Here is a 12411-nt window from a genome sequence, read left to right on the forward strand (position 1 = left end):
AGTATACTGCAGGGGAGGAGTTCCAGCAGCATAACACCCACTGTCTGTGTCCCCCAATGAGGTGTAGGAGAAATTGTATCGCGGTACTTAACACAAAATTCATTTCTCATTGAATCCACTGTAGGACATGAGCGTGGGTAAAGGGAAGGGGATCTAGGGGGCCCTGTGCCATAGATAACACGTCCTAGGATGACCCAAAAAACAAAAAAAAACATAAAACAAAGCCCCCAAAAAAAGACATAGAGAAGCATCAAAGTACAGACAGTATGTAAGGCAAATATGGTAAAGGTGAGAACTAAATATTGGACAAAGGAAATGAAAAGGTGGTAGACCCCCACAGGACCCACCCTAGCAAGCCGTGGGAAGAGGGGAATATCGGAGATCTCAGACTCCTCTGACATCGGAGGGGCGCTGGGTCACAGCTATTGTGGGAGAACCCGGATGGTGGAGGCTCCGGCGCTGCACTTGGTGGAGAGAGGACACATGATGAATTGGCATCCAAAGAGGTCACCACTGTGGAGGGCCCGGCGAGAGAAGATGGAGGAAACCCCCAACACCTAGAAGAAAACAGACATTTATGTAAGAAAAATCCTGACACGGCCGCCCCTCCCAATATTCACACCGTGATCTAATGCCCATCAGCAACAATGTACAACCTGAACATGAGGTTATTAATGTACATTCTGATCAGACTGTATGAAGACCACGACACAGCGACCAAAACAGGGGCCCGAGCCTTAAAGGGGCAGCGCCGGGGGAAAACCTTGGTTACAGCGGCAGCGCACTGCCTTCCCTACGCAGACCCCGAGCACGCAGTCCCATGCAACCTACACCCACTTCCCCAGGCAGACTCCCACCATGCAGTCCCATGCAAGCATCACCCCCTTCTGCCCAGGCAGACCCCCCCCCAGCATGCACACACAGCCCCATGCAAGCATCACCCCCTTCTGCCCAGACAGACTCCCAGCTCGTGTATGAACATTCACTTACCTGATCTGTGACCCCAAAAACACTCCAAACCCCGCTATGACATCCACAGCTTCCTCTCTGCTCTGCTCTATGGAGGAAGAGGCACCGCCCCTTCTGGTCACATGGGCATGACGTCACCACAGGTCCTTTACCCGACTTGGATTTAGCCTCTACTGTGCCGGAATCTCACGGGAGACAGAACGAGGAAGTGTCTGCTGCACTGCGAGAAGGGGGAGGAGCTGAGCTGACGTCATCACTGTCACATGGCTGCGTAGTAACTACAGCTCCTTCACCCCTTCTCTCCTGAGCCCCGCCCCCTGATCACATGACGGTGACGTCACCACAGGTCCTTCACCCCTTCTCTCCTGAGCCCCGCCCCCTGATCACATGACGGTGACGTCACCACAGGTCCTCGTTTCTCAGTGCAGCCGCTCCGTCCCGGGTGTGCGCAGCTCGTGTTCTCTGCGGTCAGCCAGCAGCAGATTTCCGGTTCCCGCCATTCCGGTGAGATGACAGGAGGGTTTGTGGTGAATCTCTGAGAGGAGAGTGTGGGGGAGATCAGAGCTGTTCCTGTGGAGGCTCCTGCTCCATGTGACTGCGGCTCCTCAGTGTTGGGGACGGGCAGCATTGTATGGGGGATGTGCAGCGTCTCCTCCTCCCCTCACGGCCCCCGCTGGAGGTGGAGTTACCACGGTGACCGTCCCCTGCTGGCGGTGTAGTTACCACGGTGACCGTCCCCCACTGGCGGTGTAGTTACCACGGTGACCGTCCCCCGCTGGAGGTGTAGTTACCACGGTGACCGTCCCCCGCTGGAGGTGTAGTTACCACGGTGACCGTCCCCCGCTGGAGGTGTAGTTACCACGGTGACCGTCCCCCGCTGGAGGTGTAGTTACCACGGTGACCGTCCTCCGCCTACGAGGCTGATGATGAGCGGTCAGATCGGCGGAGGAGGCCGCGGTGGAGTTTTGTGGCTTTTCCTCCAGATTCTTCCTGGTAAATGTTGATATTTGGGCAGAATTTAGTGATTGTCGTTCTCTCGTCCCCTGTGATTTCCATCTTCTCCTTCATCATGAAGACGTCGGCAGGACGAGATCCCTCCAGCTGATCCAGTGCTCATCCCTCCTCCTCCTGAATGACCCCCGAGGATGGACGAGGACAGGGATGAGACCACCAGGAGATTATTCCACTGCGCCCTGGAGATCATCTACCTGCTGAGCGGAGAGGTAACTCCTCTACATTTCTATCAGCTTTATTGTGTGATGTGACGAGTCCGACACCGGGAAGAGGAAATCCAGAATAGGAGGGAAGGATTCTCTACTGTAAGAGCAGGGATTCTGTGGAGCTCTCTGCCCGGAGGAGTTGTCATGAGGATTCCCTGTAAGAGCTGTAGAGGGGCCGGGATGTCTGTCCGGAGTGTAATAATATTCCCGGTTATGGCCCCAGATTACTGGAGACGGTTATTGATCCCGGGATTTCTACTGATTGTCAGATCTGGAGTCGGGAAGGAATTCTTCTCCCTAAGTGTCTCTCTCCATACACAGGATTACACAATAGTGAGGAAGACACCGGGGGACTGTGTGACTCCCATCATCCATCTCCAGGAGTCAGGAGGGCGGAGCCCGGGCCCCATCACAGAGCCTCCCCCGCACTCCCCGATACATGAGAGGAACAAGAAGATCCTGGAGCTCAGCAACAAGATGATCGAGCTGCTGAGCAGAGAGGTGACTGCTGGGACATTATACAGGACTGGAGGATTCTGGGTGATGAGCGGAGAGGTGACTGCTGGGACATTATACAGGACGGCACTGGAGGATTCTGGGTGATGAGCGGAGAGGTGACTGCTGGGACATTATACAGAATGGCACTGGAGGATTCTGGGTGATGAGCGGAGAGGTGACTGCTGGGACATTATACAGGACGGCACTGGAGGATTCTGGGTGATGAGCGGAGAGGTGACTGCTGGGACATTATACAGGAAGGCTCTGGAGGATTCTGGGTGATGAGCGGAGAGGTGACTGCTGGGACATTATACAGGACGGCACTGGAGGATTCTGGGTGATGAGCGGAGAGGAGACTGCTGGGACATTATACAGGACGGCACTGGAGGATTCTGGGTGATGAGCGGAGAGGTGACTGCTGGGACATTATACAGGAAGGCTCTGGAGGATTCTGGGTGATGAGCGGAGAGGAGACTGCTGGGACATTATACAGGAGGGCACTGGAGGATTCTGGGTGATGAGTGGAGAGGTGACTGCTGGGACATTATACAGGAAGGCACTGGAGGATTCTGGGTGATGAGCGGAGAGGTGACTGCTGGGACATAATACAGGAGGGCACTGGAGGATTCTGGGTGATGAGAGGAGACTGCTGGGACATTATACAGGAGGGCACTGGAGGATTCTGGGTGATGAGTGGAGAGGAGACTGCTGGGACATTATACAGGAGGGCACTGGAGGATTCTGGGTGATGAGCGGAGAGGTGACTGCTGGGACATTATACAGGAGGGCACTGGAGGATTCTGGGTGATGAGTGGAGAGGAGACTGCTGGGACATTATACAGGAGGGCACTGGAGGATTCTGGGTGATGAGTGGAGAGGTGACTGCTGGGACATTATACAGGACGGCACTGGAGGATTCTGGGTGATGAGCGCAGAGGTGACTGCTGGGACATTATACAGGAAGGCACTGGAGGATTCTGGGTGATGAGCGGAGAGGTGACTGCTGGGACATAATACAGGAGGGCACTGGAGGATTCTGGGTGATGAGAGGAGACTGCTGGGACATTATACAGGAGGGCACTGGAGGATTCTGGGTGATGATTGGAGAGGAGACTGCTGGGACATTATACAGGAGGGCACTGGAGGATTCTGGGTGATGAGCGGAGAGGTGACTGCTGGGACATTATACAGGAGGGCACTGGAGGATTCTGGGTGATGAGTGGAGAGGTGACTGCTGGGACATTATACAGGAAGGCACTGGAGGATTCTGGGTGATGAGTGGAGAGGTGACTGCTGGGACACTATACAGGAGGGCACTGGAGGATTCTGGGTGATGAGCGGAGAGGTGACTGCTGGGACATTATACAGGACGGCACTGGAGGATTCTGGGTGATGAGAGGAGACTGCTGGGACATTATACAGGAGGGCACTGGAGGATTCTGGGTGATGAGTGGAGAGGTGACTGCTGGGACATTATACAGGAAGGCACTGGAGGATTCTGGGTGATGAGCGGAGAGGTGACTGCTGGGACATTATACAGGAGGGCACTGGAGGATTCTGGGTGATGAGTGGAGAGGTGACTGCTGGGACATTATACAGGAAGGCACTGGAGGATTCTGGGTGATGAGCGGAGAGGTGACTGCTGGGACATTATACAGGACGGCACTGGAGGATTCTGGGTGATGAGCGGAGAGGAGACTGCTGGGAAATTATACAGGAAGGCACTGGAGGATTCTGGGTGATGAGCGGAGAGGTGACTGCTGGGACATTATACAGGAGGGCACTGGAGGATTCTGGGTGATGAGCGGAGAGGTGACTGCTGGGACATTATACGGGACGGCACTGGAGGATTCTGGGTGATGAGCGGAGAGGTGACTGCTGGGACATTATACAGGAGAGCACTGGGGGATTCTGGGTGATGAGCGGAGAGGTGACTGCTGGGACATTATACGGGACGGCACTGGAGGATTCTGGGTGATGAGCGGAGAGGTGACTGCTGGGACATTATACAGGAGGGCACTGGAGGATTCTGGGTGATGAGCGGAGAGGTGACTGCTGGGACATTATACAGGAGGGCACTGGAGGATTCTGGGTGATGAGCGGAGAGGTGACTGCTGAGACATTATACAGGAGGGCACTGGAGGATTCTGGGTGATGAGCGGAGAGGTGACTGCTGGGACATTATACGGGACGGCACTGGAGGATTCTGGGTGATGAGCGGAGAGGTGACTGCTGGGACATTATACAGGAGGGCACTGGAGGATTCTGGGTGATGAGCGGAGAGGTGACTGCTGGGACATTATACGGGACGGCACTGGAGGATTCTGGGTGATGAGCGGAGAGGTGACTGCTGGGACATTATACAGGAGGGCACTGGAGGATTCTGGGTGATGAGTGGAGAGGAGACTGCTGGGACATTATACAGGAGGGCACTGGAGGATTCTGGGTGATGAGTGGAGAGGTGACTGCTGGGACATTATACAGGAAGGCACTGGAGGATTCTGGGTGATGAGCGGAGAGGTGACTGCTGGGACATAATACAGGAGGGCACTGGAGGATTCTGGGTGATGAGAGGAGACTGCTGGGACATTATACAGGAGGGCACTGGAGGATTCTGGGTGATGATTGGAGAGGAGACTGCTGGGACATTATACAGGAGGGCACTGGAGGATTCTGGGTGATGAGCGGAGAGGTGACTGCTGGGACATTATACAGGACGGCACTGGAGGATTCTGGGTGATGAGAGGAGACTGCTGGGACATTATACAGGAGGGCACTGGAGGATTCTGGGTGATGAGTGGAGAGGTGACTGCTGGGACATTATACAGGAAGGCACTGGAGGATTCTGGGTGATGAGTGGAGAGGTGACTGCTGGGACACTATACAGGAGGGCACTGGAGGATTCTGGGTGATGAGCGGAGAGGTGACTGCTGGGACATTATACAGGACGGCACTGGAGGATTCTGGGTGATGAGAGGAGACTGCTGGGACATTATACAGGAGGGCACTGGAGGATTCTGGGTGATGAGTGGAGAGGTGACTGCTGGGACATTATACAGGAAGGCACTGGAGGATTCTGGGTGATGAGTGGAGAGGTGACTGCTGGGACATTATACAGGAAGGCACTGGAGGATTCTGGGTGATGAGCGGAGAGGTGACTGCTGGGACATTATACAGGAGGGCACTGGAGGATTCTGGGTGATGAGTGGAGAGGTGACTGCTGGGACATTATACAGGAAGGCACTGGAGGATTCTGGGTGATGAGCGGAGAGGTGACTGCTGGGACATTATACAGGAAGGCACTGGAGGATTCTGGGTGATGAGTGGAGAGGTGACTGCTGGGACATTATACAGGAGGGCACTGGAGGATTCTGGGTGATGAGCGGAGAGGTGACTGCTGGGACATTATACAGGACGGCACTGGAGGATTCTGGGTGATTAGCGGAGAGGAGACTGCTGGGAAATTATACAGGAAGGCACTGGAGGATTCTGGGTGATGAGCGGAGAGGTGACTGCTGGGACATTATACAGGAGGGCACTGGAGGATTCTGGGTGATGAGCGGAGAGGTGACTGCTGGGACATTATACGGGACGGCACTGGAGGATTCTGGGTGATGAGCGGAGAGGTGACTGCTGGGACATTATACAGGAGAGCACTGGGGGATTCTGGGTGATGAGCGGAGAGGTGACTGCTGGGACATTATACAGGACAGCACTGGAGGATTCTGGGTGATGAGCTGAGAGGTGACTGCTGGGACATTATACAGGACAGCACTGGAGGATTCTGGGTGATGAGTGGAGAGGTGACTGTTGGGACATTATACAGCACTGGAGGATTCTGGGTGATGAGCGGAGAGGTGACTGCTGGGACATTATACGGGACGGCACTGGAGGATTCTGGGTGATGAGCGGAGAGGTGACTGCTGGGACATTATACAGGAGGGCACTGGGGGATTCTGGGTTATGAGCGGAGAGGTGACTGCTGGGACATTATACAGGAGGGCACTGGAGGATTCTGGGTGATGAGCGGAGAGGCGACTGCTGGGACACTATACGGGACGGCACTGGAGGATTCTGGGTGATGAGCGGAGAGGTGACTGCTGGGACATTATACGGGACGGCACTGGAGGATTCTGGGTTATGAGCGGAGAGGTGACTGCTGGGACATTATACAGGACGGCACTGGAGGATTCTGGGTGATGAGTGGAGAGGTGACTGCTGGGACATTATACAGGACGGCACTGGAGGATTCTGGGTGATGAGCGGAGAGGAGACTGCTGGGACATTATACAGGAGGGCACTGGAGGATTCTGGGTGATGAGCGGAGAGGTGACTGCTGGGACATTATACATCACTGGAGGATTCTGGGTGATGACGGTGTCGTTGTTGTCAGGTTCCTATAAGGTGTCAGGACGTCGCTGTCTATCTCTCCATGGAGGAGTGGGAGTATCTAGAAGGACACCAGGATCGGTACCAGGCCGTGATGATGGAGGAGCTCCGGCCTCTTACACCACGAGGTGAGCAGCGAGGCTCCTTGTTGGCTCCGGTGGATGTGATGACGTCTCTCCGGCGTCCTCCTATAATAGATGAGTTTTCTCCAGACTTGCTCTGGTTTTCTCTACATTTTCTCTGTCTGACAACAGCTTTCATTTTCCTGATTATTTTCTTCTGATCTGTGAGTCGCGGTTTCTCCGCTGTCGTCTTGTCTTCGTCATTGTGCTAAAATAATGGGTACTTGAATCTGCGAGTCTATAGATACCAGATTTTGTAGGAAAACCTTGGTGAAAGATACAGAGGTCTTATACAGGCCCCTGGCAGTCATGGTAACCTATTGCTGGGACTCTGCGACCAAGGGACTTATTAGCAGGAGACACCCAACTAGTTACATGGCACTGCCAGGGTGTCAGCAGCAGTGAAATGGTTAAATGGCAGCAATCTGAGCTCGCTCCACATTTCATCTGGCATCCTCCATGCTTGAACACCAGATATCAGGAAAGGGTTAAAGAGCCTTATCACATGATGTCAGAATGTACAGGGCGGGGTGTTGTAGCCTTAAGAAGGGCGCAACAACGGCAAAATGTCAGGGGGTCCTCTCTTCCTCTGGGGTCTGATCAGTACAATGTAAGTGGGATGGTGATGCAGGTGTTGGTCCTGCAGGGACATCGGGCCGCACAAGTGTGATAATAAGCCTACGTCTCCCTTAATCCCTCTACAACATGCACTGTACATGTGCGGCAAGTTCCGGTTACGCTGGTAATGATCGCCGCTCTGCACTCTATATTTCCCTCAGATCTGATGTGCAGAGCGGTTGTACAGCCCATGTGTACCTGTGAGGCTGAGTGCACACAGTGCGGATTCACCGGCGGATTTTTCCGTGTGGATTTGCAGGTAAAGTTACCTAAGGAAAACAAAAAACTGAACTGGAGTAGACTTGAGTATATATACACATATTGTTTTTTTCTTTAGGTAATGTGACCTGCGGATTTCCTGCGGATTTGCCAGCGGTTTTCCCCTGTGGTTTGACACCTGGACAATGGAACAGTTGTCAAACCACTGTGGAATCCGCACAAAGAATTGACATGCAACCGCAGCAAATTCGCGCGGAAAAATCCGCGCCGTGGGCACTGCGGTTTTGAAATCCCATTGGCTAACATGGTACTGTACATTGCTTGCCTATCTGCTGTGGATCCGCAGGGCCAAATCCGCTGTGGATCCGCAGCGTGTGCACACACCCTGAGAGAGAAATAATTGGTGGCCAGTGCGATCCTCCTGCGATCTCTTCTGTCTGCTGTGCTGTGTGACTGATCTGTGACCCCTGTACCAGGTCCGCACCCCCCAACTCCATCACTCCCCAATTGCATTTTTGGTGCACTTTTTTGCGCCTTTTGAATCTGCAACCACAAATGCATTCTGCGCTGAGCATCCATGCTCAGTTTTTGACGCACTTTTATTTTTCCCCCAACACTTACTTACATGTGTGCCTCTTGTGGCCGCAGTGCTCTGGTCAGTACTGCTGATCACAGTCTCTACCAAGGGACTTTTTTTCTATTAGTGGAGTAGTGGCAGAAAAAAGACTAATAGTAGTTAGTACCGAGTAGGTTTAGAGGTGGGGGGAAGCACATTAGGGGAGCGACCGTCAGAGTGATAGTGACGTCCATTTTTCTTTTACAGCGTAAACTAGCATTGAGCAGCTTCATAGGTAGTGCATGAGTGCAGTGATCGCTGCTGGAGTTTTTTTTCTGCAAATTTTTTTTGTCTCTAATTTCATTCTCAAATTTTTATAGTAAATTTCTTAATAAATAGTTCCCTTTACACACGCCCCACACATTACTCGTGTAAAAACCAAACTTACACATCCTCACTGGTGAGAAGAATAGAATAAAAACGGCCCATTCGTGGCGCAGACGCTATTCAGTAGAGGAGGCAGACGCTCTCCTTACCTCAGACTCTAGGGGGAGTGAGGACGATCCCACGTTCCTCTATGTTCTTCCTTTTCCTTACCTATCAAGGAGGGACCCCCAGCAAGGCGCCCTAGGACCGCAGTAACCCTTCAGCAATTGATCCCATATGGACTCCACCCCCTGAAAATGATCAGCCTCTTATTCCAGATTTCATAGACAGCTCAAGTCCATTTTTTTCTGTGCAGGCCTCACTGAAATTGACTTCTTCAGTGAAGATATAATAAATCTTATGGCGGCCCAGACAAATTTATATGCCCATCAATTTTTCATCCAAAATCTGACGTCCTCACACGCCAGATGGACCCCTGTAAATGCAGCAGAGATGATGACATTTTGGGGTCTTGTGCTGCATTTGGGCCTCATGAATAAACCAGAGCTGCTGCAATACTGGAGCACTGATCTTCTCTATAGCTCACCGGTATCCGTATGGCCGTGACAAGGACTTGATTTGAAACAATACAAAAATGTTCCCCTTATACTGATAATGCGCAGTGTCCTCACTAGATGATTCCAACTTTAATCGTCTATCTAAAATTCGGCCAGTAGTCAACCACTTCAGCAGAGAAATACTGAAGCCACAACATCCTATGGGGTCTTATTATCGATGAATCTCTGGTTCATTTCAAAGGAGTGTGAAATTCTGACGATACCTGCCCAGTAAGAGGACAAGGTGCGAAATTATGCTGTGCGAGACTACGTCATGGTACACCCACAGGTTTAGTGTCTTAACCCCCTTGAATGACCTCTGTCCTGGGTAGAGTGGACAACTAAATTGTGTAGGAATTGGTGCACCCACTGCTTCATCAGGGTTATCACCTCTACTTGAATAACTTCTGCAACAGCATTTCACTCTTTACGACCCTCTCTGCCAAAGGTACTGTTGCATTCTGCACTGTGCGAAAAAATTATTGAGGCCTTCTGTGACAGCACAGCATTTTCTCTTCATTAACCAGATGTCTATTTTCTGTAAGCCAGGAGCTATTGATTGTTGTATCTACATGCTGACTTTTGAATTTAGTTTGTCAAGAGTCTGGAATGTGGACACGTGTTGTAGGTTAAATTGATATTTGTAAATTGATGAATGGTTGATATTTATCTCATATCAGCTACTGCAACTTATTGTCTGCTATCTTTGCAAGACAGTGATGCAGGGTCATTGAACAATGAATGTTTGCTTAACATGTTCAGTGACCATTGTGGGGGTCCTGTGGCTTGTTGACTTGCAAACATTGAAAGATAAACTATAAATAATCAAACAGTGCAAGTTAACCTCAACACATCTTTCTCTTGATCTCTGGATGCTAGCCCGAAGGACCATTGTTCGCTATAAAAAGAGGCTATGCTACTTTATAACAATATATTCAGAGATCCAAAAGGAACTAGAGTCTCTTTAGAAGACAGCAGCCAAGACATCATGTTTCCATCACGCAGGACATAGATTTGACAACATTCTAAAAGATGCCAACTTAGGGGCCACGGCCCTGGCTGAAGAAAATACAGATCTGCTCCATTGACCATCACTGAACCATATATATGTTTGAGGTAGTCAGGATTTGGACCCACCGGTCACCTGAGTCCTATGGATATGTTTGGAGAAAGGCAGGATTGGGACCCACTGGTCACCTGGCTCCATGGAGATGTTCAGAGAAGCCAGTGTGTGACCCTCCGGTCACCTGGCCTTGTACCTCAGAGTGCTATCATCTTCCTAAACTTGTCGTTACCTACTTTCTGGATTTGCCACAGGTGGGGTAGTCGACTCTGGAAGCTCAGAAGTAACAACTGCTCTCATCCCGGCGAGTCAGTGTGTTATGAACGGGTAGCCGAGGAGAAAATAAAAAACAACACAATCTAAGTCTCAGAAAACCAAAGAGGTTGGTAACTATGCAGACTGCAGATCCCTGATTCTAACCACACAACTAGTAGCAGTTGTGGAGCGTTCCTACGTTGGTCCTAGACGCCTCGTCACAACCGGAGAGCTACATAAGCCTAAAGCAGGAAAAGAGGAAAACTAACTGCCCCAGAGCAGACCCCAAAGGAAAGACAGCCCCCCACATGTATTGACGGTGAAACAAGATGAAAGCACAAACACAGGCAGGAAAATAGGCTGAGCAAACGATGGGGCCCGGCTAACTAGAAAGGACAGGAAAGCAAAGACACTGTCTGCAGTCTGCCAAAAAACCCTACAAAATGTACAACACAACTGATAGCAAAATTAACCCTGAAGTCACTAGACTTCTCCCACTATATCAGCACTCTGAAATATTCTGAGACAGAGCAAAAAGAGGCCAATCTAACAAGGGACAAAAAAAAGGCAAATAAGAGTGGAAATTCAGCACAGCCCAACTGGGCTGGCTGACCACACAAAAAACTGAAAAGACCAACAAGAGCAAGTGTGAACATTTGCAAAAAAACAAACTTATCTTGAAAGACGAACAGAGCTGAGTCCTAAACCTGAGAAGCAGACTGAATCACCAGCAGCAGGATAGGGCGTCGGCTGTCTTATAGCCAGCCAGTCTGATACTCCAGAGATCCAATCATTATCTTCCTCACCAGGTGGCAGATCACTACCACTTAAACCAACCTCACTACCTCCCGTCACCACCAGAGGGAGAACGGAAGGGGAACTCTCAACTGGTGGAGCAGAAAATGAGCTCATAACATCAGTGGAAGGGCAATACTCTATCATTTTGCACCATCTTGGGTATTTTGCTGGGACTGTTCTACATGTTATTTGCCTGTTTTGTGGTTCATTAAAGCATTGCCACACTGTTTTACCCTCACCCTGTTTTGGCTGAGTAGCGTTTTGCCCATGTTAAAGGGAAAGCAGGCGTTCGGTAGGATGATCCCTGGTACATGCGGTTTTGGCTAGCCGACCGGGGCGCCTGACAACGTCACATATGAAAAGCCCCGGACATGTCCAGACAACAGAAACCCACACAAGTGTCCCGATTCTGGAAACTACACATCTTAAGGAATTAATCTAGGGGTGTAGTGAACATTTTTAACCCTTAGGCGATTCAAAAAATTTGTATAACAGTCTGAGTCAATGGAATATTACCCTTTTTTTACACTATAAAATGTTGCTTCTGCCCCAAGTTTTTAATTTCCAAAAGAGATAATAGGAGAAATTTAATTTTACAATTTCTTACATAATTTCCCCTGAGTAAACCAATACCCCCATATGTGGTCGACAACTAATTTTGAGGCAACGTGCAAAGCTCGGTGTCACGATCCCACCACTGACATTGGTATATCACGGAGGG

At 50.9% G+C, this 12411-nt stretch overlaps 1 protein-coding gene across 1 annotated transcript in view; it reads left to right on the forward strand.

Annotated features, from left to right (window-relative positions):
* The first annotated feature begins 1345 nt into the window (after nucleotides 1-1345).
* LOC141073082 (uncharacterized) overlaps nucleotides 1346-12411 on the forward strand; it is a 41722-nt gene continuing 30656 nt past the window's right edge. The window contains exons 1-4 of the mRNA XM_073560411.1: nucleotides 1346-1473; nucleotides 2045-2192; nucleotides 2511-2690; nucleotides 7081-7204. Coding sequence (XP_073416512.1) covers nucleotides 2115-2192; nucleotides 2511-2690; nucleotides 7081-7204 — 382 coding nt within the window. The 5' untranslated portion in view covers nucleotides 1346-1473; nucleotides 2045-2114. The remainder of the gene's footprint in view (nucleotides 1474-2044; nucleotides 2193-2510; nucleotides 2691-7080; nucleotides 7205-12411) is intronic.

This window comes from Dendrobates tinctorius, unplaced genomic scaffold (genome assembly GCF_039654945.1).
Source record: "Dendrobates tinctorius isolate UK_male_01 unplaced genomic scaffold, ASM3965494v1 ptg000296l, whole genome shotgun sequence".
Lineage (NCBI taxonomy): Eukaryota > Metazoa > Chordata > Amphibia > Anura > Dendrobatidae > Dendrobates > Dendrobates tinctorius.